Below are 22,322 nucleotides of genomic sequence, written 5' to 3' on the forward strand. Positions count from 1 at the left end.
TGGATAGCCTGGATGGATTCAGTAGGTAGTCTGGTAATGTCTGGTGATGTTCTTTGGGTTTGGCTGTGCTTGTTGTCGTTGGCCTTGTAAGAAAAGTCCCGTTTGTAACCATTCGTTACTTACAGAATTACAGGTGCCAAGGCCAATAACCGATTACGTTACGGTAAGGTAACTGACACCCCGACTATTCGATATGGGGCATCCCCGTGTCATGGAGCAGCTGAAATGGGGGCAGGAAGGAAGATCGGGTCGGGTTCAGCTGGAGACGGAACTCACTTGCTGGAGCCCCAGAGACGGGAGCCTCCTCACTCCCTACCACGTAATTCTAGTTTCCTCCTTTCAGTACCTCGGCCCCGGCAAACAACGTCGGTCACAACCTCCCCATCTTGAATGTTTCTTTCCGGTTGCAACTGACATGACATGGTTCCGCCGTGACTATCATCTCGATTAGTTGTCCATCGCTGATATTACATACCGCCGCCCCATTAATCTCTAATATCCGACGACGCATTGACAACGACTGCGACTGCGACGGCAACGACGACGACGAGCACGACGATAACGGACGGCAAGCGACCCATCCACGAAGCACGCCATGTCGGTCGAACGACTTCTGACCAACGTCCTTCGGTTATACCAGGACGTCCATGACGATGATCGCACCGAACAGTTATACTCAACCACCACCACGCTGCTGACCCACCTCTCCAACCCGCTCAACATCACCGTCCTCACCTCACAACTGCTCAATGCGCCGGCGATATGGGAACGCGGCGATGGAATGAGGGCCTGCTATCGCGTCATCAGCATCTTCAACAGCGCTGCCACCCACGTACGCAAAAAGGAGTTAGAGGCTGCCAAGCTACAGGAGCAAGCCAAACACAACAAGCAGCCGCCTCAGCCACTTCCACTTCAGACGCACCCGGCACTGCATGGGCCGCCCGGGTCGCGAGGGTCGCAGGGCCCGCCGCCAGGTTCGAGGGGATCTCAGGCAGGACCACCGGTGCCACAGGCGCCACGCACCGGTGGTGGGCTGTCGTGCGATGACTGGGTATCAGCCGTCCTCAAGGGTGCTGACGACAAGTCCAGCAGGTGGCAGCATCTGCTTGTCTTCTGCGGCATCCTCCTTGGCATGACAAGTCAGAAAGACCCCAGGAACCGCCATGGCCTGAGCTACTCGATGCGCAATACCGTCGAGGAGGCCATCGTCACCGCCGTCAACCTTGCTCTCCGTCCCCATGAGCAACCACACGGGCAACAACGCGAACTAGAGCCCCCCGCTCCCCCAGGCCCGATAGCCCTGGCCCTTACCTACGCTTTCCCGTTACTCTCCAAGTCGTCTCGCCTTGCCTTGGACTGTGATGCTATTGTGCCCGTTGCTCTGAATGGCATGACTGGAGCAGATGGCCTCCAAGACGGCCTGTTCCTTTGCACTATCGATGGAGATCTCAAGCAGTCAGGAAACCATTTTACCTGGCAGGAGAGTTCGCCGTCTGCCCTTCTTCTCCGCCAGCTTGAGCAAAAGCCTCTCGTCAATGGTCTTGGACCTCTGTCAAAGGTTGTTGGATTTGCCATCGAACATGCGCGTGATGCCAATGTTGTCCTGCAAGCTCAGAACGACCTGCTCACGTTCACCCAAAAGCTCTTGCACGAATGGGAGGCTAGCAAGCTCTCGGAAATCGAAATCTCCGAGGAGGAAGTGTACCTTACCCAAGATACTCTACAAGGTCCTTGGGTGGCTCTGTGGACACTCTTGAGGAAGGTCATGTATGGCTCAGTTGCTGTGTTGCAGACCATTGTGGCTCGCAGCCTGCTCGATCCTCGGATGAGGAATGATACCATGGCACCCGTCGTGGCTAGCAAGACCCTCAAGGCCCTCCGCTACCTCTACTTCATTTCGTCTCGGAACGGAAGCGATGCCTTCCAGGTATACACCTTCACGTACCTTACGTCCGTTGACAACCTGGCGAGGTACTCGGACGCCTGTGCCGCATTTCTACGCGATACGAAGCCACTTAACCCGGGCACCATTCCTCCACATCCCCTTCACAGAACCCTGGACTTGTTCTACCTGAACGTTGCCGAACACCTCCCGCTCAAGCTGACACCTGAGGACTGCGACTCGCTCATTGTGCAACCGGCCATGGCCTACCTGACTCACTCAACTCCCCTCTCGCCACGCATGCTCGAGTTGTTCGAGGCAGCACACAGCGCTGTCCTTTCGGTTCTCTCGTGCCCACACAACGCACCCGTCACCGTAAAGCTCGCCCCTTTTTATGCCGAGGCTCTGTTCTCGGCCTTCCCCACTCACATTTCACCGCGCCAGTTCCGCCTGGCCTTCAAGACCTTGATGCAGATCCTCTCTCCCCCGTACCCCATCTCGTCAACCCACCCGCAGCTGGCTGAGACACTTTTAGAGATGGTCCGATTCCGCATAGGTGTTGCAAGCAAGGTGCCATTGCCGCCTCCTGAAACCCAAGTCCAGTCGGGCACTCCCGAGCTACCCGTGTCTGAGCAGAGTACCTTGGTGATGACCTTGATAGACTCTTTGCCGTTCCTCCACCTCAAGATCTTTGAGGATTGGCTAACGTTGGCCGCTCATGCTGTGAACCAGATCGAGGACGTGGCCATGAGGGAGGCTGCCAAGAGACGGTTCTGGGAGATTTTGGTCAGCGGAGAAATGGACGTCGAGAGATCGGCTATTGGTGTCGCATGGTGGGGGACAAAGGGAGGCAGGCAAGCCGTTCTCTACGGATCTCAAGGAGGACTTCCTGAAGTGCCCATGATGAGTGGTGCCATTCAGAACAACATGGACCGAGCCAAGCTCTGATTGTTCTTGTCCTGTCTTCTTTCTTGCATATGGAATAATGACATGTTTCTCTCTCTCCCTACGTCAGTAAAAAGCATCATGGAAGTTTCTCAGTTCTCAAAATAATACGTCGATACCCCCTTCTTCTTCTTTTGCCAAACCAGCAGTCTGTAGTGTTCTCGCTTGTCCACCCGCTAGCCCGCGGGCTTACGCGGCTGGTCGTAACACTTTGCTCAAGCTGATACGCCTTGTACTCTTTTCTTGTCCAACTGCTCTTCTCGTCTGCTTCTCGAACGAACAACATCTCAAGTCGCAGTTGCGTCAATGGATGAAGGGCGTGACAGCGTGGCACGCCCAGCTTCTTAGTCTAGTAGGGCAGCGTCATCAGCAGACTAACCTCTTGATCCTATCGATTTTCAGCATTGAAGCCCCATGAGGCTGGATTGATGACCGCTTTGCTTGCAATGCCAAAACAACATGAAAAACTTGGTCATGTTTCTCGTGAGCAGGATAACGACAACCATTCGAGAAGCGCGTATCTTGCCCACATACACCTACAGAAAACTCACCGTCTGATCCCCCCAACGGCGGTAGGTGGTACACCGACCGAGCCTTTCATTTCCCTCCCCACTCTTGTCCAATTACGGGACGTGCAGAGATGATACAGTTCAAGGTTGCACCTTCCCTAACTTCGCAAAACAACCACGCAATCTTGTTCTGTCGTTGTCTCTAATCTCGCTCTTTCCCTCTCTTTTTCTCTTCCTTCGCAGCACGCATGGCATCTCATTTTCGGTCATAACATCGAGGTGTCGGAGACGAGGACGGAAGCCATGAGGGAACCACATGGCCCTGCGGCCGCCCTGTTTCTGTTTCTGACCGGTTGTTTGTGTCCGCGCGGCAAATTGTCTCGGATTCTTTTCTTGAATACGACGAGGAGGAGAAAAGCGGTGGAAAGGCAATAATGGGAAAGGAGCAGATTACGCAGGCTTTAGTTTGGTTACCTCTATCACATATACCACCATACACGACAGATACACCTTCGCTTCATACTTTACCTACCTTTCGATGTTGGACTTGAGGAGGGTGGGGGAAAATCGGTTGGAACGGGAGGTGAGCGGAAGAGAAGAAGAGGAAGCATCATTTCGTGCTGGAAGACAAACAGAAAGTCAGAGACACATTACGGTGAGGCAACTGGGCTACAATTGAATGGCAAGACCGAAAGGCAGAGCGAGTTAGTGGATGGGGAATAAGTACTCTGAGCTTCCACATGAGGGTACGCCAGAGTCCAGACGCCGAAAGTGTGGGACAAGTTACATAGCACGATCACGATAACCAGCCGCAAGGCGATGGGGGAGGAGGGAGGGAGAAGGCCACGTCGAAATCGGCTCATTCTCTCCTACCGCCCGCCTTCTGAAGCCCTTGCCGAAGTGTCTCCGGTTACCTCAACATACCTGAGAAAAGCTGGATGGGCGGCAAACAACCGAGGTGGGGTTGGATCGTGGAAAGGCAAAAAGCGGGAAGAGATGGGTATGATTGTGGTTTCAAGGAGTGAGGGAATGGTTGCGGTGGTGTTGCGCGGGATCCGTCGCCGTTCTTTTTGTGTACGGTGGGGAAAGAACTTGTTTGGTTAGGGATGAAAGCGTTCGAGGAGGAGAGAAAGGTGGTGAGGTTACTCGGCAACTTTTCTTGGGTGGGAAAGAGGAAAAGAAGAGCAAGGAAGAGAAACCCCAAAAGGACGAGAATTAGGGTTAGAGGGGAGGAAAAAAAGTATAAATATCAGGACCTCGCCGGGCTGGAAGAAAAAGATGTAGAAGAAGAACATCGAGAGTCTTTTTTCCTCGTCTGTCTGATAACTCTATAGCATTCTACTACAATCATCACTCAACCACTTTTCTTACCCACCTCGCAATTCACCCACCATGTCGTCCTACGAGAACGTACGTTGTCTCTTTCTCTTCACCCTAACCTCTTCATCTTCATTTTCATCTTCACGATCATGATCACACAAGACACATCTTTGCTAAGCCTCACTTCTGTCTTCTTCCTCCATCCCAACAGACTCGCGAGGAGACATTTGTGAGGAGACCCTAATCTCACATCCCTTCATCCCAACCGTCTTTATCCTCCTCCGTTCTCATCATACAACCCGCTCCACTATCCCCAACCCAACCTCACCAGTCTATCCACACAGAACCCCAATCACCACAACCATATCATAATCTACCGCACCAGACACCCCTTCCTGCCCATTATCACCGTCAATTCATCTTCTAATCTCAACGAACAGACCTCTGGCCAAGACACCACCACCGGTGGTACCACCTTCCCCGGTGACGAGCAAGTTCCCAAGGACTCCACCACCACCACCGACACCTCCAAGAAGGACGAGTCTTCTTCCAAGGACGAGTCCTCAAAGGACCAGAAGCCCGAGGAGACGGAGGCTTCGACCACCACTGCTTATAGCAAGAAGAAGTACCAGTCTGGTTAAGACTAGGTCGATAAAAGGGGGTGGAGTGGGCGATGGGGTTGGTATGTTGCCTTTGCCTACTCTAGTTATGTCGAAAGATTGGCTGCTGATGATGATTAATCAAACCAGTTACATGGCTACCATAGCCACAAAATCCCAGGTTGGCATGGGGGGTACCGATACCCTTTTGGTGGTGGTGAGGTTGACTGGGAAAATGGATGTGTTGATTACTGGTAGAGTGGTGTGAACGTATACCCAACCGAGACAAGACAAGACGACCAACACTAAGAAGAGGCGGAACGAAGGAATGGCAGAAAAAGAAAGAAAGACAGGGATTACAATCGCTTGCAACTAATGGGGATTTATTTTTCCTCGAGGAACTTGGTTGGTTAGGTTCGTTGTTATCCGGATAGACAAGACACCCCGCCGGAGCGTGAGCGAGGGAGCTTTGATCAAGTAGACAGACGGCAACAGAGCTGGCTGAGCAAAGAATACATCTCCATGGTTGCCCCCCCTCCCTAACATGTCAGTACGTTGGCTGCGGTGTTTTGGCTGAGCTAAAGTTTCTGTATTGTCTTTTGAAAAGCAGACGCTTCACGTATAGTTCTATAATACACGGCAAGCGAAACTGTTTGTGACCTTTATTTTTATTCCTTCCAAAACGTCGTAAACCATAATGCCTATTTATTCATCCCTGCGATGTGCACAGTCACTAAGCCACATAATGAAAAGGGTATCAATATTTCCGTCAGCGTTCCCGTCTATCTCTGTCTTGTCTTCTTTTGCGGTAACATAAACTCCTCGTTGTAAGCCATTCACTGAACTCGCCATGTGTCCTACGCTCTGGCAAGCTGCAGGTCCGACCCCTCGGCATCCTGGCCCATTAACAGCTGCATATCGGCAGCCCAATCTTCAAAGACAGGCGGCGGGTGTTGGGGTGAGAACGGGTCTCCATGGTCACCAAGCCAGAAAGGCACAGCGCCAGGACTTCCGCCATCGCTAACTGGGACATTCGTGAATTGCTCCATCTGAGGGGGAGGGGCAGCGCCAGCGGTGGTGAATCCAGAGTGGACATCTCCTTGCTGAAGTCGGGGTTCAAGACTAGGATCGATAGCATATCCCAGCTCGTCGACGCCCAAGTTGGTAGCATTCGGGAATGGCGCCATGGCTGCCTGTTCCTCGCCTGTGTGCAATTGAGGTAACTGCAGAAGCTGCAGCTGCTCTTCTTTGATACCATTGTTACCACCATGATCATTCTGAATATGTCTATCCAGATCAGCATGGCGGATGAAGCGAGTGGTGCATCCGTGCACGGGGCAAGCAAGGTCACGACTGTCCAGCAAGGCCTGTTGAGTTTGCTGAGCTTGTGCGACCATTAAAGGGACGGGATACAACTTGGGTGGACGCTTCTTGCCAAGATGCACATGAAGAACATGCTCCTCCAGCTTCACCCTGGTTGTAAATCCCTGACCACAGCCCTCTTCCGCAAAGTTCCAGTCTGCAATCTCCGGGGCCTTTGCATCGTAGGTATCAGTCTGTCCGCAGACGAAGCGATGGCCTTCGTGGGCAGACTTGATATGCGTGTTGAGGTTAGAGACACGCGTGAACTTTTTGTCACAGCCCTCCCAACTACAAGCGATGGTCTTTCGATCTTCGACCGTCTTGGCTGAGTGGTAGAGCTCGACGTGGCGCATCATGTCGTTTTGTGTACCGCATCTGACACCGCAGAAGGCGCAGTTGTTGTGCTCCTTCTTCATATGAGCTTGAAGCAGCAGCATCGTGGTAAATCCGACACGGCGGCACCCATTGTCGTCACCCTCTGCCTCGGCGTTGCATTCGTCACACCAGAACTTGAGATCACCATGCTCACGGTCTACGTGCCTTCTCAGGGCACTCGCAGTGTCGAAGCCGGCGTCGCATCCATCGTTACCGCATGGGTACGCCGATTGACCTAGATGGGCGGTTCGGATGTGTCTCTGAAGGGTTTGGTGCTTTCGGAAGCTCTGGACACAGTCCCCGTAGCCGCGGCAGCGGTAGCGATCGGCGCCCTCGTGGACGAGAGCATGGCGGCGAAGTCGAGTATTGGTCACGAAGGACTTCCCGCAACCGGGCTCGGGGCAATTGTACTTTCGATCGTTGGTATGGGAACCCTTGATGTGCTGGGACAGATGCTTTTCTTCGAGATAGTCTTTGTCGCAGTCATCGTAGGGGCACTTGAACGGGCGATCGTTGGTGTGGGATCGGAGGTGGGCAGCAAGACGGGCAGGGCGGTTGAAGGTCTTGGTGCAACCGGCGAACGTGCAACTGATGGTCTTGAGGTCGGAGGGGAAGCGGCGCGAAGCACGAGTCGTGGTAGTGTTGATACTAGTTGCTGCTACCGTAGTCGTCGGGCCGGCGTAGGTAAGGGAGGTGTTGGCGACCGAGGCGACCGAGGCCGAGTCAGGGTCGAGTTCGGGGCTGTCGTTGCCGTTGTCGTTGCCGTTGTTATCAGCTGTCGCCTCTGCTGCACCAGCGGGTGATTGCGATTGCGAGGTCGAGCCTGGTCCCTCTCCTGGTGCCTCTAGCTGCTCGTCTTGAGAGTGTTGTTCCTTCTTTTGCTGATAGACCCAATCAGTAGCTCTTTTCTTGGACGACTGGACTTGGGCATGGCCGGCGCCGTCATGGCCATCAGGGCCCTCGTTGTCCTGTTTCCGCTTCATTTTGTGACCTGCCTGGAGTAGCAGCACTGGTCACCGTGGCCTGCTACCCTGGACTTTGTTGCAAGCTCCGAGGTTGAAGCTCCAACATTGGAGAGAAGAGCTCCGAGCTTGGGGGGAATTCGCTTGGATTGGAAATTTTGGACTTCACATTTGTGACGGAACCTTTGCATTGCACCTGCCGATTGGACTTTTCGTCCGGGGTGGGTGTCCCTGCCGCTTCAAAAAGTTTATTTGACCTTCTTTCCGCAGCTGAGGTTCCAGCGCCGGCAGGCAACCGGAATCTCGCAACAATTCACAGGCTCCGACAAGGACTCGATGCCCCATTGGCCCCCAACCCATGTCCTTTCCAGTTTCCCTGTCTTGGCGCGGTTCAGCCTTGCATAACCACCGGCCCCACTCGAATTTTCTGTCGTCCTTTGTCAGCCCTTCGCCTTCCCTCACCACCCAGCGCATTCAGTCACGGTTGGCAAACACGTCCAGTCTTCGACCTCCACGCGCTTTTGGGTGACCCAACTTGGCGACATACTTGTGCAGCTGCAGCCCATATCCTACTATTTTTTTATCCTCAATCAACTCCAAAACAAACACAACCAAAATGTCCGACTACGGTGACCACGGTGACGATGATCGCGAGCCTATGTACGTTTCCCAACGCCACCTACCCAGTTACTGACATCAACCTCTACACACCCACAATACCGCAGCTCATGCGCAGAGCAAGAGATGCTAACAGGTAGACGCCAGCGATGAGCCCGCCTTCGATGAGGACCCGGATGAGTACTACGAGCCCGAACCCGAGCCCGCGGACGACGACCTAGCGGGCAGACCCGGCGACGAAGTCGATGAGGCGGAGAACGATAATAACATTGTCACGTCGGGTGACCCTAATGCGGCCGCCAACGCTGGCAAGGGCAATGAGAAGTCCCACAAGGACAAGAAGATCCCCAACGACCAGCGTCAGACGACACCCTACATGACCAAGTACGAGAAGGCTCGTATCCTCGGCACACGCGCTCTTCAAATCAGGTGGGTTATTGAATTGGCGGTGCTTGGAAGACCTTTAGGGACGAACTTGGACTGACAAGGAATTACTCTTTGTAGCATGAACGCGCCAGTGCTGGTTGACCTTGAGGGCGAGACGGATCCTCTTCAGATCGCCATCAAGGAGCTGCGCGAGAAGAAGATTCCTCTTATCGTCCGTCGTTACATGCCTGATGGATTGTAAGTCACTACGCCATTCCTCGGCACCTGGCTGGGACAGTTTTCACTAACGTTGCTACGTAGCTACGAGGACTGGACCTGCGAGGAGCTCCTGCAGTAAAAGGAAACCTACAGAACCCATCATGGGATAATAGGGGCGACCCAGTCTTTGGTAAGAAAATACACAAAATTGCATTAGCGAGGGCGTTCGGGTTGAAATTTTACACATCATATTTTGAACCATTTTGGGAGGGTTGGACTCGCTCCAAGGGGCAACAAGAAGAGCACAGCGTGTTCCTCTAGTTGAATAAAAGGCCCATTCAGAACTTCACATGCGTCTGATCAGTCGTTGTCCTGTACGTTCAAGTGCTATTGCTGAACAAGACCTGGGCATACGAGGTACCAAGAGCCTTGTTTCCTCCAGGTTTCTCATGCTGATGTCTGACTAGATTTTCCGCTGCTGTTCAATAGCGAATGTTCGAATTAATTACGTATGTCAGTTATACAGACCAGGGATGGGGTACACACTCTTATAAAAACATGGACTCGAGAATCCAAGAACTTCCGTCTCAGCTGACCGCCATCGTCTTATTCCCAACCCTCGCATGTCCAGAAAACATTCTCATTAACATCACCTCTCCCCAGCTTCCTTCTCCTCCTTTCCCCTGTCACATCAAACCACACGTCTACCAAGGCCCCGTCCCCCAGACCTTACACTTCTTATCCGCACTCACCCCCCAATTAGCCAACCAACAATCCGCATACTGCTCCTTGCACTTGATCACCGCCCCGGCATAGGAATCCTCCTTGTACTTGCCCTCCTTGCACCCCTTGGCGTACACATCAACGCAATCATCGTACTGCTCCTGGCACGCGTCCAAGCAGGCCGCCGCGAGCGACGAGCGAGCGTACGACTTGCACTTTCTGGAGTCCGAGTCCGTATACAGCTTGAAGGGGTGGCCCGAGTTAAAGGAGAGGAGGAGATCGTTGCAGGTTACCACTGGAAGCGGAATCCCGCCTACGGGGGGCTTGTTATTCTTGGGAGGGTTGCAAAGGGAGGTAGAGGTGGGGATTGGGCATTGCGTGCTGGTGCTTGCAGCCGGTTTGGTGGTGGTGGACGTGGCCGGCTTGGTGGAAGTAGGCTTGCCGGTGCTAACAGGCAAACAAGGAACCGTGATCACCGTCGTGGTAGGAGCACCAGGTCCGGGAACCGAGGGCGGCTTGTGGTTCCAGAAGTCCTTCTTGGAGCAGATGCCTCCTGGTTTACCGGAGCCCTTGCAGTAGGTGCTCAGAGCGGAACACCACTCGGCAAACCCGAAGCACTCGAGCGCGCCGGGCCACCCGGCTTGCTTGAAGCAGGCGGATACTTGGAGGAAGCAGTTGACGTGGCTAGGGAAACAGGACTGCGGGGAGTCCCAGTCAGGCAAGGGGGAGGAACACCATTTGCCGCACTTGTACTCGCAGGTGGGTGGGAGGGTGACGGTTTCTTTGCAGATGGAGGAGGTGGTAGTGGAAGTGGTTTTTGTGGTGGTAATAGACGGTGGTGAGGTGGTAGTAGGCGGTGGTGAAATGGTGGAGGTGTCCAGAGTGGTGGAAGTGGCCGTGTTTGAGCTGAGGGTATAAGAAGTAGTGGTGGAAGAGGGTGTGTCAGAAGTTGTTGTCGTCGAGCTGATTACGTCGGGGGTGGACGAGGAAGAAGAAGCAGCTGAAGTCGTTGATGATGACGATGTGCTGCTGCTACCCGGGGTAGGTGGCTCATAGCCACAGGGCTCGAGGGACTGAAGCTCAGTGGCGACGTAGAGGTTGAGACGAGCACGTCCGCCACAAGCCTGCGTGGAGTTTCCGTTGCAAGGAATATCGCACTCGTTGTCAGGGGCAGAGAAGGTCCCGTTGCCTATGACAACACCACACCAACACTCGCCTAGCGGAAGATAAGCAGTTAGCATCCGATGCTTTCATTCACAGGACGCCAATGAATAAGCAAAAAAAGTTGCAACATACCGCCAAACTCAGTCCCAGCAAGCGGATATCCGCCTCCCCGGCAAGCTTCCAAGCACTTCTCAGTCGTCAGAGTTGGCCCATTAAGCTGGTCCTGGGGATAAGCCAGCGCCCTTCCATACTCGGAATCATCAGTCCAGCATCCCAAATGGTCATAATCCGCTACGGTGACCTCATCAACCGGCAAGAAAGTCGGATCCTGATAGATGGAGATGATATCACTCCCACCACAGGTCTGCGAGGAGTTGCCGGTGCAAGGGTAGTTGCACTGGCTCTCGTCAAGCTGCTGGCCGTTAACGGTGTTGCCGCAATAGCACACGCCATAGTACTCCAGCCCGGCGTAGCGGAAGCCGTTGCCCTTGCAGACGGAGACGCATTTCTCGATGGTCATGTTCTGTTGGTCGAGCTGGCTGCGCAGGCTGAGAGCGTGCGGGTTGCCGGTGTCGGCGTAGCAGCCTGAGTAGATGAAAGGCTGGAAGGGGTCAAGGCAAGGAGGGAGTTCGATGGTTGTTGCGCGGACACCCAGCCCGGGAACTAGGGCGAGGGCTGCTAAGGCTGCAGCTCGAAGGGCGTGGGAAGTCATGGTGACAGGCAATATGGATGCCGTGGGAAATCTTCAGGATGGTTGGAGTGCTGCTGGGGAAAGGGCTGCGGATATTGAGCAACAAGAGACAGGTTGAAGAAGCCAGATGGCCGTCTTATATGATTATCAAGACGGTGAAGTGGTCATGATCCAAAGGAAACAATGCGAGATACATTCTGCAAGCATCTCGGAAGCGAATATCGAAGTGGCCTCCCCGGAGTCCAGTCTGGAATCAATACAACAACGCCACATCACGTTGAACATCCGGTCAAGAAGCTTTGCGGACCCGAAAATGCAAAGATCAGTGATATCCAATCCCTTGTTCCTGGCAAAAAGAGTATTCCGTGCATGTGAAGATTCTACGGCGGCATATTATTTCCTGCCATGGTACCTACCTGCAGCTTTAGCGAGCGAAATACCTTCGATGAGGTACGTTGGAGAAGCTGAGTACGAGAACTGCTGCAAGGTAGCAAGCTGAAAAAGTGGGGTTTACGCGAGCTCTCACCGAGTCCATCTACCACGTGTACCAAAGAGCTGTCATCGCCATGGCGTGGTAGTAAGACAATGATGGGATAAGTGGCTAGGCTGAGCGAACAGGCCCGACCAAGTGTCGTTCCGATATATATGTCAAGCCCTTCCTCGTGTTGGGCCTCATATGTAAAGCCATGGCGTTGGCCATCACACTTTCACGTCGCAGGAGATGGTGATTTTTGGTTTCGTGGATTTCGGGGCAAGTAACCTTATTTGTGTGCATCGTTCCCTCTCTTGGATTGGGATCGGGTCTTGGAGTGTGGTCCATGGTTCCGGTATGTGGTAGCCATCAATCAACCTTCGGGGAGTCTTCAGCTGAGAACGGGAGCGGGGGAACCGAACAGGACGGGACGGGGCGTGATCTGATCTGATCTGATGTTCTCTTCCGTTTATAGGTATGTTGTAGAGAGGAGGTAGTATTATTGAAGACTAGATAACATGTATTACCTTAGCGAGAGGTCCAGACCACCACTTTGCACCTTCAATGTGACTTTGTACATAATGCAAGAGGACTGGAAGGTCAAAATGTTGTCGTAAGGGAAGGAGCTGAGGAGGAGCTGTTAAGGAACTGCGATAACTGATAAGGTTTCCACTTGTAGAGAGAAGGTGCTCATGCACCTGTGTCTTGCTGTTTTAGGGAACGGGTACCTGCATTCGCTCCATCCAAGGTACCCCACAGCGCCAGCCTGGACCCTGCAGCTGCCTTTTTGATCCCAACTTCCTTCAAATGTCGTCTTCTCTTTCTCTTCTTTTTGTCTTTCGACTGGTGATGTACAGGTAGGTCAGAGCCAAAAAGGGCCGTAAAAGTCTCACAACCTATTTATTCATATCAGAAAATACAATCAAACAATAGGGCGCAAGTTACTGGGAGATGGGAAAAAGAAGCCGATCATCTTATTTTGATTCAAAGGCACTCGAGCTACAATTGTCAGTTTGGACTTTCCTGGGCGTGACGATAAGTAATATGCTTCAACACCCTGGTAGTACGTGTTTTCCACTCTTGATGTCTGCAACCGTTTGATAGGCCTGAGAGCAAACTGCATGGAAAGGAGGCTATGTCCATCTCATGTTGGGTTGGAGGACTGTTCTTGCACATTGATCTGTGTGATTTCATAAAGACACCTCGATTTTGCACCTTGATAAAATCCTCAACGGTCTCTTATGACATGATGAACTGTACCTCATTTCGCATATTTCCTCTAACTTCGCAAGAATTACTACTGTCTTGAAACAGACGAACTCGAACTATTGTCACGATGTTGTGGCTGAGTAATTAGGTTCAGGGGTCATCATTATCTCCAATACTTCACCTGTGAAGATTCATACTTGGTGTGTTAATGCTGAGACATGCAGTAAATGGTATTGCGCCTTCTTCACATGTCGTATCAAGGAAACGAAAAAGAAGCATAGAAACCACCGAGAAACAACAAAAATGCGGAACAACCTGACGTGAGTATCTGTCAATCTAAAACCCAGACCTAGGTACGCAATAAAGACCCAAGTACATATGTCTTAGCATCTCCCCGAACGCTTCATCACCGTCGTACAAACCCTCTTTTGTTCCCACATTCCCGCCTTCTTTCCTCCGAGTCGTCCTTTTATGGCACGGTACACTAAATTCCTTTGAAAATTTCCGCTATGAACCCGCATCGTTCCCGTCCAAAAGAAGACATGAGGCGTATCAGAGGCGATCCAAATCCAGCTATGTATTGCTTGCCCGAATCTGATTCATCACTCACATGTTTGCCCGATTCTGTCGTTGACAGTTGACAGACCGTTGAACGTGTGTGTGTGTGTGTATGTGCGTGTGTTCGCGCTAGAAAACAAACATCGGAAAGGGTTATCAGCCACAACAACCTCGTGTAGGGTGTGCATCTTTTGCTATTGTAACTTTCTCATATGAGAGCATCGATCATCACACAGCAAATGTAGCGCAGCAAGTAAGCACGGGCAACTTCTGTCTTTTGCGCGGGAGTTCCTCACCGCGGAGGACAACGGGACATATTCACCAAAAATACATGTCTAGCCAGCTCGACCGAGATACCTAAGCTATTTATGACCATACATCCGTTTAGCCGTCCCTCATTAACTTTAACCTTCCCATTAGAGTTCTCCCAGCCACCTTTACACCATCTCCGAAAACGTCCTCCCGGGTTGTTTCGTTTTCCAGAAGTTTCGCAATGCTTGTTTCCAAGTCCAAGTCCCTGGTATAATCTGATACACGTTGTTGCAATGCTAGATCAATGTCGAAAACCGCAATATTGACAACGGCTAGGTGCGGCACCGAAACGACAGACGGGTATGGTATGATGCAACAAAAGCAAGCGACGGCCGGGGAAACACGACACGATACTATACGACACGACACGATGGAAGCGAAGAGAGGAGACTGATGCGACGAAGGACTCAGGGTAGGTGTGAAACGGAACCAATGAAACAGATTTTCCCTTGAAATTGGAAAAACGAAGAAAAGAAAAACTTCGTTAAAGATTTTGGGCGCCGTCAACCATCGTGAATTTGCCGTGATCGTCAACCGGGGTGTTCCCAAGCAACGGGGCTCCGGGGTCGATCGGTGCTCCGTCCTCATTTTGAACAGTGGAGCTGCAACGCCGGGCGGAGAATTTCTCGTCCTTTGATATTGCAACGCAATTTCGATTTCTTCCGAGCGTTATGATCCTTGGCCTTTTCTTCGCTGAATTACAACTAACGTATGCTACTACAGGATGTTAACCACTGAATACTTCGTACTTAGAACGCACGGACTGGTATCAGCAGAATCACCTCGTTTTGCGAATAGGCTTTGGGAACTTGTCATGACCATTAACCCTCAATCAACGCTGGGAGGACTGGGTCCATTTTGAATGAATGAATGATAAACGTGAAGAAAAACGCACAACCACTTTTAGTCCAGTCTATGCTGCAAGAGGTGCTCCCCATATTACGTGATGCTAATTTACATGAACCTCGTAAAGAAGGGAGCGCGAACAACCCTTAAACTCCATTGTGAACAAGTGCAAAGAGACAAACCTCTTAAGCACCCTCACGTCTCCACTTGGGAACGTACTTGCCGGGAGCACCGCTCGCCTTCAAGGGCTCCGCAGAAGGGACGTCCTTGTCGTTCTCACGACCAGATCCAGTCCTCTCGGCAGCAGGGCGAGGGGCCGCAGCCCTGAGAGGAGGAGCGCTCCTCTCGGGGGCGGGGGCAGGGGTGCTACCTCCAGAGGCGGCCTTGGCAGCCTCTCTCTCACGCCAGCTGGGACGGCTGCCGGCAAGGGGCAGACGGGGAGGAGCAGCAGCTTCTGTCCTCTCGGCAGGGGGAGCAACGACACGGGGTCTCTCAGCAACGGGCTCAGCGGCAGCAGCGGGGGCGGGAGCGGCGGTCTCGCCAGCGGCCTTGGCGGCCTCGCGCTCTCTCCAGCTGGGGCGGTTGCCAGCGAGGGCAATGCGGGGAGGAGCAGCAGCCTCGGTGCGCTCCGTAGCCGCGGGGGGTCTGTAGGCAGAAGGAGTAGCAGCAAGCTTCTCCTTCTCGGCCTTGCGCCTGGCCATGGCCTCCTCCTCGCGCTGTTGCTGGCGGGCAGCAATCTCGCGCAGCTTCTCGCGCTCCTTCTCCTTCTCCTCCTTGAGGCGCTGGAGCTCCTCCCTGCGAGCCTCCAGACGCTTCCTCTCTTCCTCCTTCTCCCTGGCGGCGCGCTCCTCGGCCTCGCGGAGTTGACGCTCACGCTCCTCACGCTCGCGCTTCTCACGGATCCTCTTCTCGCGGGCCTCCTTGCGGCGGGCGTTGATCTGCTTCTCCATCTCACGCTCGGCATCACGGCGGCGCTTCTCGAACTCATCACGGCGACGCTCGTGCAGGTCAGACCTGAACGACTCGTAGAAGGGCATGAGGCGAGTAAGACGGTGCTTGAGCTCAACATCAGCCTTGTGCTTAAGCTCAGCCTCCTTGAGAGTCTGGGCCTTGGTACGCTCGTAGGCAGCGAGATCGCGCTCGCGCTGCTTGGCGTAGTCTTCGGGGAGCTTCTTAGCCTCCTCCTTCCTGAAGGCACGCTCGAGATGGTCAAGACGCTTGCCGGTGATACGGAGCTTCTCGGAGACGCTGTTCTTCTCACGCTCGAGCTGCTGGAGCTTGATCATGCGGATCTTGCTGCTGTCAAGGGTCTCGATATCCTCACCCTTGAGCTCCTCGAGCTTCATGTCCTTGAGCAGAGCCTCAACCTCCTTCCTCTTGATTTGCTCACGCTCGTTGGCAAGACGCTTGGCCTCGCGGAGCTTCTGCTCCTCAGCAAGACGAGCGGCCTCAGCCTGCTGGAGGGCCTGCTCCTGGAGAAGCTTCTTGCGGGCATTCTCCTTCTCCTTCTGGGCATGAGCCTCAGAAGCCTTGTCCTTGCGCTTCTGAATGATCTCCTTGCGAGCAAGTACCTCCTGGTGCTCCTTCTCGGCACCAGCCTTGGCGCGAGCAAGGGCCTCATCGCGAGCCTTGATGCGAGCCTCGTTGAAGCTAGGGTCGATGTAGCGGCAGGTGGTGTAGAGGGCCTCAGCAAGGCGAGTGAGCTGAGAGCGCACAATCTGGGAGGGAGTGCTCTGGAGACGCTGGACAGAGCCAGTCTCGCTCTCGGCAGAGCCAGCAGAAGAACCAGCGTGGACGGCCTTGGCGGAAGAGAAGACGTCGGCGTCGAAGCTAAGGACGCCAGTGGCGTGGTCCATGCGGATGGCAAGATCGCCCTTCTTGTTGCCGTTCATGATGAACTTCTCAATGGTGCCGCGGGTGACCTGGAAAGGCTCGGGGAACTGAGCCAAGCTCTCGACGAACTCGAGGTCGACAGTCTCATACACCTGCGAAAGCTGCTGGAACAGACGGGTGAGAATGACCTGCTGAAGAGGAAGGATGTACTTCTGCATCTCGGCATCGGCGCCAATCTCGGCAAGAATGGGGGAGATCTTCTGGCAAATGGAAAGAGGGTGGAAGTCGACCTCGAGGATGTTGTAGAGATCGCGAATCTGGGGCTGGGCGCGGCGGAGGAGCGACTTGGAAAGAGCATCGCGGAAGAGACCAGCACGGGTAGGGGCCTGGGCCATGCCGAGCAGGTGGGTCAAGCGAGAGTTCTTGTTCTTGCGGGCCTCATCGAAGTCGACCATGGCACCGCGGGAGCGCGAGGTGCTGATGACGGGGATGGAGAGGGCGGAGAGAATAACGAAAGTGGCAGCCCTCTGGAGGTCAGCATCGCTGCAAGCCGGGTTATCAGCCTTCTTGCTGTGGCCGGAAGCAATGAGAGCAGCAGACTGGCGCAAGAGGTTGTAATAGCGGGCCCAAGCAGCGGCGTGGAAAAGGTAGTTCTCGCCGACGAGGAAGATACGGGTAAGCTTCTCGTAGTAGTTGGCCATCATGACGTTCTTGGCGGGGCGCTTGCTGAGGCTGAGGAGGGTGTGGATATCCTCAACACTGCGAAAAGCCTCCTGCCAGAGCTCGAGCTCAACGGCGACGTTGAGCTGCTGGAAGCGGGTCTCAAGGTGACGCTGCAGAGTATCGGGGTCGTTCAGGTTAATAGCGTGCATCTGAGCCGAGTACTTGGCGGCGGTTTGGACATGGTTGCGGAGAAGCTCGCAAAGGCGGCGGAACTCGGTCTTGCGGATGTACTTGAGGCAGAAGTCGAAGGCCTGCATGGCGGTGCTCTGGTAGAGGATCTCAAGACGAGCATTGTTCCTGAGAATATCCAGAACAGTGCGGTAGGCCTCCCAAAGGAACTTAAGCCAAGGGGTGACGATAGCGCGGTCGGTACGGTCGCGAGACTGCTCACCGGAAACGGTAGCGAGCAGGATGGACTCGGGGGTCTCGGAGGCCTCGAGATCGTCGATGTTGGAGGTGGTGGCCTCGATGCTGGACTGGACCTCGTCGGCCTTGGCCTGGGCAACGGTGACCTTCTCGGCGGCGAGCTCGATGAACTTCTTGAGGACCAACTCGATGGTGGCGACGTTGGTGTTCTGGGCGATGTTCTTGTACTGGTAGAGGGCGTCCTTGGCAAGCTTGCCCTTCTTCTGCTCGACGGAGAGCTCGACGAGGAGGAGCATCACGGGCTCCAGGGAGGCGATGGGGACATTGCGGGAGCGCTTCGAGGTGATGTGCTCGTGGAGCAGGGTCAAGGCGGCGGAGGCCTGGTTGACCCCGATGAGCTCGTGGGCGCGCTTGAGAACATTCTCAGGCTTTTGGTGGGGTGGGGGAGGCTGTTGATGGTCAGTGACGGTCACCGAGGGTCATGATACTCGACAACACTTGGAGGTTGAGCGGGACAGGCGGGGAGCGGGGGTGGTCGAGGGTTCGAGGAGGGGGGTGAGGGCAGGGTGGGCGGTGATGAGGTAGGCGACGATGGAGTTGGGCTTTCCAGTCAAAAGGAGGGGCAGTAATGATAATATGAACTCGAAGCCATAACCATAAGGCTAGGTAGGCTGTATTCCCAACTTACCATGATGGGCGACTCCTCTGCACTTGGCTAATCTAGAGGAGATATGGATAAAGTGGTGTTAGGGACGCGGCGCGCAAAGCAGCACGTAGAAATGCTGGAGACTTTGGCTGAGGCTGCGCTGTCCAGGACGATTTTTTCGCCTCGTGGAGAAGTTCGGTTTGCTAGTACGAAAGCCCTGGCAAGGTTGGAGGCTCGATTTTGCTGAGGAGCACTTTGTGGGCTGGGATGATGCGGGACAGTCACGTGATACACAGCTTATAGAACCCGCTGCTGGCGCTGCTGCCTTGAACAACTCAGAGGCAGAAAGTGCAAGCTGTGCGATGTTTGGTCACTTCCTCTGAGCAGTTGGGATGGATGGAAATAAAATTTCTTGGAATTGACTCGATCTGATTGTGAGGCTATTTTGCACAATGGTAGAGGTTAGAGTTTGTAGGTCGCAAAGGGCAAGTGGGATGTTCAGCCAATCTTGGGACTTGGTGCAGTGCTGTCCAGCGTGGAAAGTGTGTGCGTGCGGCTGCTTTTTCTTTGTTCGTGCGGGAGTTCCCAGCCCGCTGGCGCCGTTCGTTCTTTTCTGCCGAGCCACGGACCCCCGCCTTGGGTGACGGACCGCCGACAGTCTTGCCAAGCTTTCTAACGGCTGTCATTGAGAACGTTGCTCTGAGGCTTGGGACTGGAATCTTTGCGGGCTTCGGTCTGATCTTGAAATGAAATGCCCAATTACTGCATAGGTGCCTTCAGTGCATAGGTACAACTACTGCTTCAACCATCGCAGTGGGCATTGAGCCTCTTCTCTGTAGATAAAATATTTACTGGTAAATGCATAAAGCTCTGGGACCTACTTTATATGCAGAAACAGGGGCTTCTATTCGTCATCCTCATCATCCCACCCAAAGCGTTCAAGCGTCCATCGTCGGTCGGAGCAAGTGGGCATCCACCCACCCACTGGCGCCATTCCCAATCCTATCCCGACCGGCGATGCCTGCTGGAGCCGGGGTGGTTCCGCAAACATCAAAGGGGATAAAGTGGGGGCGGGACTCCGTCGTGTTCTGGCTGCATTTGCCATGGATTTGCTGCAGTACCTATTTATGCACAGCACCGACAGCCCGTCCAAATGGAAGGTCGGCTGGTCGGGCTAATCCTGTCCCTATCCAGAAGGAGCTGGCAGCAGCCCATCTTCAACGGCTTTTCCATCTTCCTTTTTCCTTCCCAGATCTTGACTTCCCAGCAGTCTTCCAGAAGCTTGCCAACAATGTCCATCACAATGGCACGGATGGGGCCGGACAATAGGGAGGGGAGAGAAGCTAGGAGGCCGGATTATCCTGATAGCTGATACTAACGGGCCTGCACCGATTCCGTCTACGGTCGTAGTTAGTGTTGAGTAATCTAACAAAACCTTGCTAAGCGACCCCCTGGTCCGTCTCATTTGCACCTGGCCCTTTTTTTCATGTTGCCTTGGGTTGCTTTGCCCGCCCAGAAGGGGAGTACAGCACCGAAGCGACCAGCATTGCAGCAGTGCAAGTGCAGGCAAAAGCGCAGCACTGCAGCAGGCCAAGCAGGGGGAATGGGGGATTGCACGGACTGCACCCACCTGCCGAACCGTTCCCTTCAGGTTCTGTTGCGCTGCTACTGGCTCGAGACTGCTTCTACAGGCTGCGCACTGGCCACCGTCGCGGTCCGGGGCCCGCCAGTGGCACTGAAGGAATGAAGGAACTTCCATATGGGCGCCCCTTCTCTTCCCAAGACTTGCTGTTAGGAATCGTCAATCGTGTTGTCGGTCTTTTGCAAAGCAGCATAGGTTGGCATCGTTGTCCGGTCGTCCTCCATTTCTCTCAGCTTCTATACTCTGGACCAGCAGCAGTCAATGATAATCCATTTGCGCCTCCTCCGACCCTTCGCTTAACCCAACTATCGACTGTCAACGTTTTCTCAAGTGCCAGGAGGTTGCCGCTTACCAAGAGTGTCCGGTACGTATTCGCGATTCGTGATCGTTCCATCTCAGCTTGCCGCAATTTCCAGTTGCTCCATCGCGGCCGTCGCCCTTCAACTTCACGTCAAGCACCGCCATCCGTCCCATTCGTGGCCGCCCATTCGCTAGACGTTGGTATTAGCAAGGACAAAGGAACGCGGGAGGAGGAACCCGAACCTTAACAACTATTTTTCCATCTCGTCCCGACTCGAGCAAGCATCAGCGCGCCCCCGACCGACGACCGAACTGGAGTGATTGAATGGCGATTGACGACGGCACATCTGAACAACACGACTGACACGACATGTTTGAGCAGCACAATTCCTATCGTGAAATACCCACAGCGCCGCCAACCCCCAATTCCACTCGCGACCCATCTTCACCACAAAGCTTTTCCGACCAATTCTCGCCTTTTATCGCGGCACCATTGTCGCCCACGTCCCCGACGACACTCCAACACTCCTTTAATTCCCACCTCGGAGCCCAGGCTTCGACAAGCTCAGCCAAAATGCCTCAGTACGCCTCTCGCGATGTCGGCGACCCGTCGCAAATCAAGAAGAACAAGCAGAGCATGGCCGACCTAAAACTCCGCCGATTGACCGAACTCAACAACCGACTACGTGAGGATTTGGAAAGGGAAAGGATTCCGGTTAGCCAGGCGGCCAAGAGGTGAGATCCAGCCTTCGTTGTTGCTCGGTCGTTTCGGCACATTTGCCGGTCGCAGTTCATTGAGGCTGACAGTCGTTTCTTTTTCTCCTTACAGCATAATCGCCTACTGCAACAGCACAAGAGATTACATGGTACCAAGTGTTTGGGGGCAGGTGCCCAAGGCCGAAGACCCGTACTTGCCACAACAAAGCAGCGGGTGCTGCGTTGTCATGTAAACCTCGAACTTCCACAAAATACGACATCAATGCGGCGACAATAGGGGAGGACACTCGAACTACTCAGTTTTGCACGGGCGATCAATTCAACATCCCGGCACAGCGATTCCTACGAAACTCTCTTGGTGAGCGGACACCGTCGTTCGCAAGCGGGATTGGATCCGGACGGAGTTAGTTTGCGAGGCCGAGAGCGTTATCGAAGATCATGAGCGATCATATGGCCATCACCGGAAGGGAATAAGGTCGACATTCTTGCGGCCCGTCCTTTTCGCCGCCATCATCACGATACGCCAAACCGGGGAGAAAGGTTTTGAGGAGTGAAGATACGACGGCTGGCCTGACCATAATGCTTATTCAAATACCCCCATCCGGCATACTTCGGATCTCACGGCAGGCAGGCTCGGCAGACTCTTCAGCATGTAACACCTTTTTATTTTTTTTTATTTTTCCCTTTTCTTTTTTCACTTCTTATTCCCCGGTTGTACTCTTTTAGCTCGGCCTTTCTCGATTCCCTGTTTTTGTCATTTTACATGTGTATATCCTGCTTCATGAAGCGCTTTTTCTCGCGCGGCTTCCCCTTCTGGGTCTGGAAAGGAAGGGGCTTTACGACACGATAAGTGAGGCAAATGAAATGCACTAGACTATTCTAACTCAAACGCATGATATTGGGATGAAATGCATTAAGATAGCTTTTATCTCGCTTTTCAACGAGGTATCAGGTCCGATGTCG

The 22,322-nt window shown here is 53.7% G+C and overlaps 7 protein-coding genes across 7 annotated transcripts; 4 read left to right on the plus strand and 3 right to left on the minus strand.

Moving 5' to 3' along the window:
- The first annotated feature begins 416 nt into the window (after positions 1 to 416).
- On the plus strand, positions 417 to 2,952 carry SMAC4_00126 (uncharacterized protein). The gene has a single exon (XM_003351537.2). It carries the CDS (start codon positions 596 to 598, stop codon positions 2,828 to 2,830), a length of 2,235 nt encoding a protein of 744 aa, XP_003351585.1. The 5' UTR covers positions 417 to 595; the 3' UTR covers positions 2,831 to 2,952.
- A 1,709-nt stretch (positions 2,953 to 4,661) lies between these two features.
- Positions 4,662 to 5,825, plus strand: SMAC4_00127 (uncharacterized protein). Its single transcript, XM_066089386.1, has 4 exons — positions 4,662 to 4,746; positions 4,868 to 4,885; positions 5,097 to 5,338; positions 5,406 to 5,825. The coding sequence occupies exons 1-3, from the start codon at positions 4,729 to 4,731 to the stop codon at positions 5,295 to 5,297; spliced, it is 237 nt and encodes a 78-aa protein (XP_065946882.1). The 5' UTR covers positions 4,662 to 4,728; the 3' UTR covers positions 5,298 to 5,338; positions 5,406 to 5,825.
- Positions 5,826 to 5,845: 20 nt separating this feature from the next.
- Positions 5,846 to 8,057, minus strand: SMAC4_00128 (uncharacterized protein). Its single transcript, XM_003351539.2, has one exon. The coding sequence runs from the start codon at positions 7,973 to 7,975 to the stop codon at positions 6,113 to 6,115; it is 1,863 nt and encodes a 620-aa protein (XP_003351587.1). The 5' UTR covers positions 7,976 to 8,057; the 3' UTR covers positions 5,846 to 6,112.
- A 302-nt stretch (positions 8,058 to 8,359) lies between these two features.
- On the plus strand, positions 8,360 to 9,546 carry SMAC4_00129 (uncharacterized protein). The gene is made up of 4 exons (XM_003351540.2): positions 8,360 to 8,614; positions 8,720 to 9,001; positions 9,077 to 9,196; positions 9,260 to 9,546. Exons 1-4 carry the CDS (start codon positions 8,571 to 8,573, stop codon positions 9,294 to 9,296), a joined length of 483 nt encoding a protein of 160 aa, XP_003351588.1. The 5' UTR covers positions 8,360 to 8,570; the 3' UTR covers positions 9,297 to 9,546.
- Positions 9,547 to 9,861: 315 nt separating this feature from the next.
- SMAC4_00130 (uncharacterized protein) lies at positions 9,862 to 11,756 on the minus strand (the record flags this gene model as incomplete). The annotated part of the gene is made up of 2 exons (XM_066089387.1): positions 9,862 to 11,096; positions 11,177 to 11,756. The coding sequence occupies 2 exons, from the start codon at positions 11,754 to 11,756 to the stop codon at positions 9,862 to 9,864; spliced, it is 1,815 nt and encodes a 604-aa protein (XP_065946883.1).
- A 3,561-nt stretch (positions 11,757 to 15,317) lies between these two features.
- Positions 15,318 to 19,386, minus strand: SMAC4_00131 (uncharacterized protein; the record flags this gene model as incomplete). The annotated part of the gene is made up of 3 exons (XM_003351542.2): positions 15,318 to 16,291; positions 16,364 to 18,503; positions 19,330 to 19,386. The coding sequence occupies 3 exons, from the start codon at positions 19,384 to 19,386 to the stop codon at positions 15,318 to 15,320; spliced, it is 3,171 nt and encodes a 1,056-aa protein (XP_003351590.2).
- A 1,539-nt stretch (positions 19,387 to 20,925) lies between these two features.
- On the plus strand, positions 20,926 to 22,299 carry SMAC4_00132 (uncharacterized protein). Its single transcript, XM_066089388.1, has 2 exons — positions 20,926 to 21,377; positions 21,472 to 22,299. Exons 1-2 carry the CDS (start codon positions 21,013 to 21,015, stop codon positions 21,590 to 21,592), a joined length of 486 nt encoding a protein of 161 aa, XP_065946884.1. The 5' UTR covers positions 20,926 to 21,012; the 3' UTR covers positions 21,593 to 22,299.
- The last annotated feature ends 23 nt before the right edge of the window (positions 22,300 to 22,322 follow it).

The sequence above is a fragment of the Sordaria macrospora genome, chromosome 4 (genome assembly GCF_033870435.1).
Source record: "Sordaria macrospora chromosome 4, complete sequence".
NCBI classification, from domain to species: Eukaryota; Fungi; Ascomycota; class Sordariomycetes; order Sordariales; family Sordariaceae; genus Sordaria; species Sordaria macrospora.

Excerpts from the sequence above, each read along its gene's own strand:
- SMAC4_00128 (XM_003351539.2), bottom strand. The coding sequence starts at position 7,975 with ATGAAGCGGAAACAGGACAACGAGGGCCCTGATGGCCATGACGGCGCC.
- SMAC4_00126 (XM_003351537.2), top strand. The coding sequence starts at position 596 with ATGTCGGTCGAACGACTTCTGACCAACGTCCTTCGGTTATACCAGGAC.
- SMAC4_00129 (XM_003351540.2), top strand. The coding sequence starts at position 8,571 with ATGTCCGACTACGGTGACCACGGTGACGATGATCGCGAGCCTAT. Across the intron at positions 8,615-8,719 it reads GACGATGATCGCGAGCCTAT|CGATGAGCCCGCCTTCGATG; the intron begins GTACGTTTCCCA and ends GGTAGACGCCAG. Across the intron at positions 9,197-9,259 it reads CGTTACATGCCTGATGGATT|CTACGAGGACTGGACCTGCG; the intron begins GTAAGTCACTAC and ends GTTGCTACGTAG.
- SMAC4_00132 (XM_066089388.1), top strand. The coding sequence starts at position 21,013 with ATGTTTGAGCAGCACAATTCCTATCGTGAAATACCCACAGCGCCGCCA. Across the intron at positions 21,378-21,471 it reads GTTAGCCAGGCGGCCAAGAG|CATAATCGCCTACTGCAACA; the intron begins GTGAGATCCAGC and ends TTCTCCTTACAG.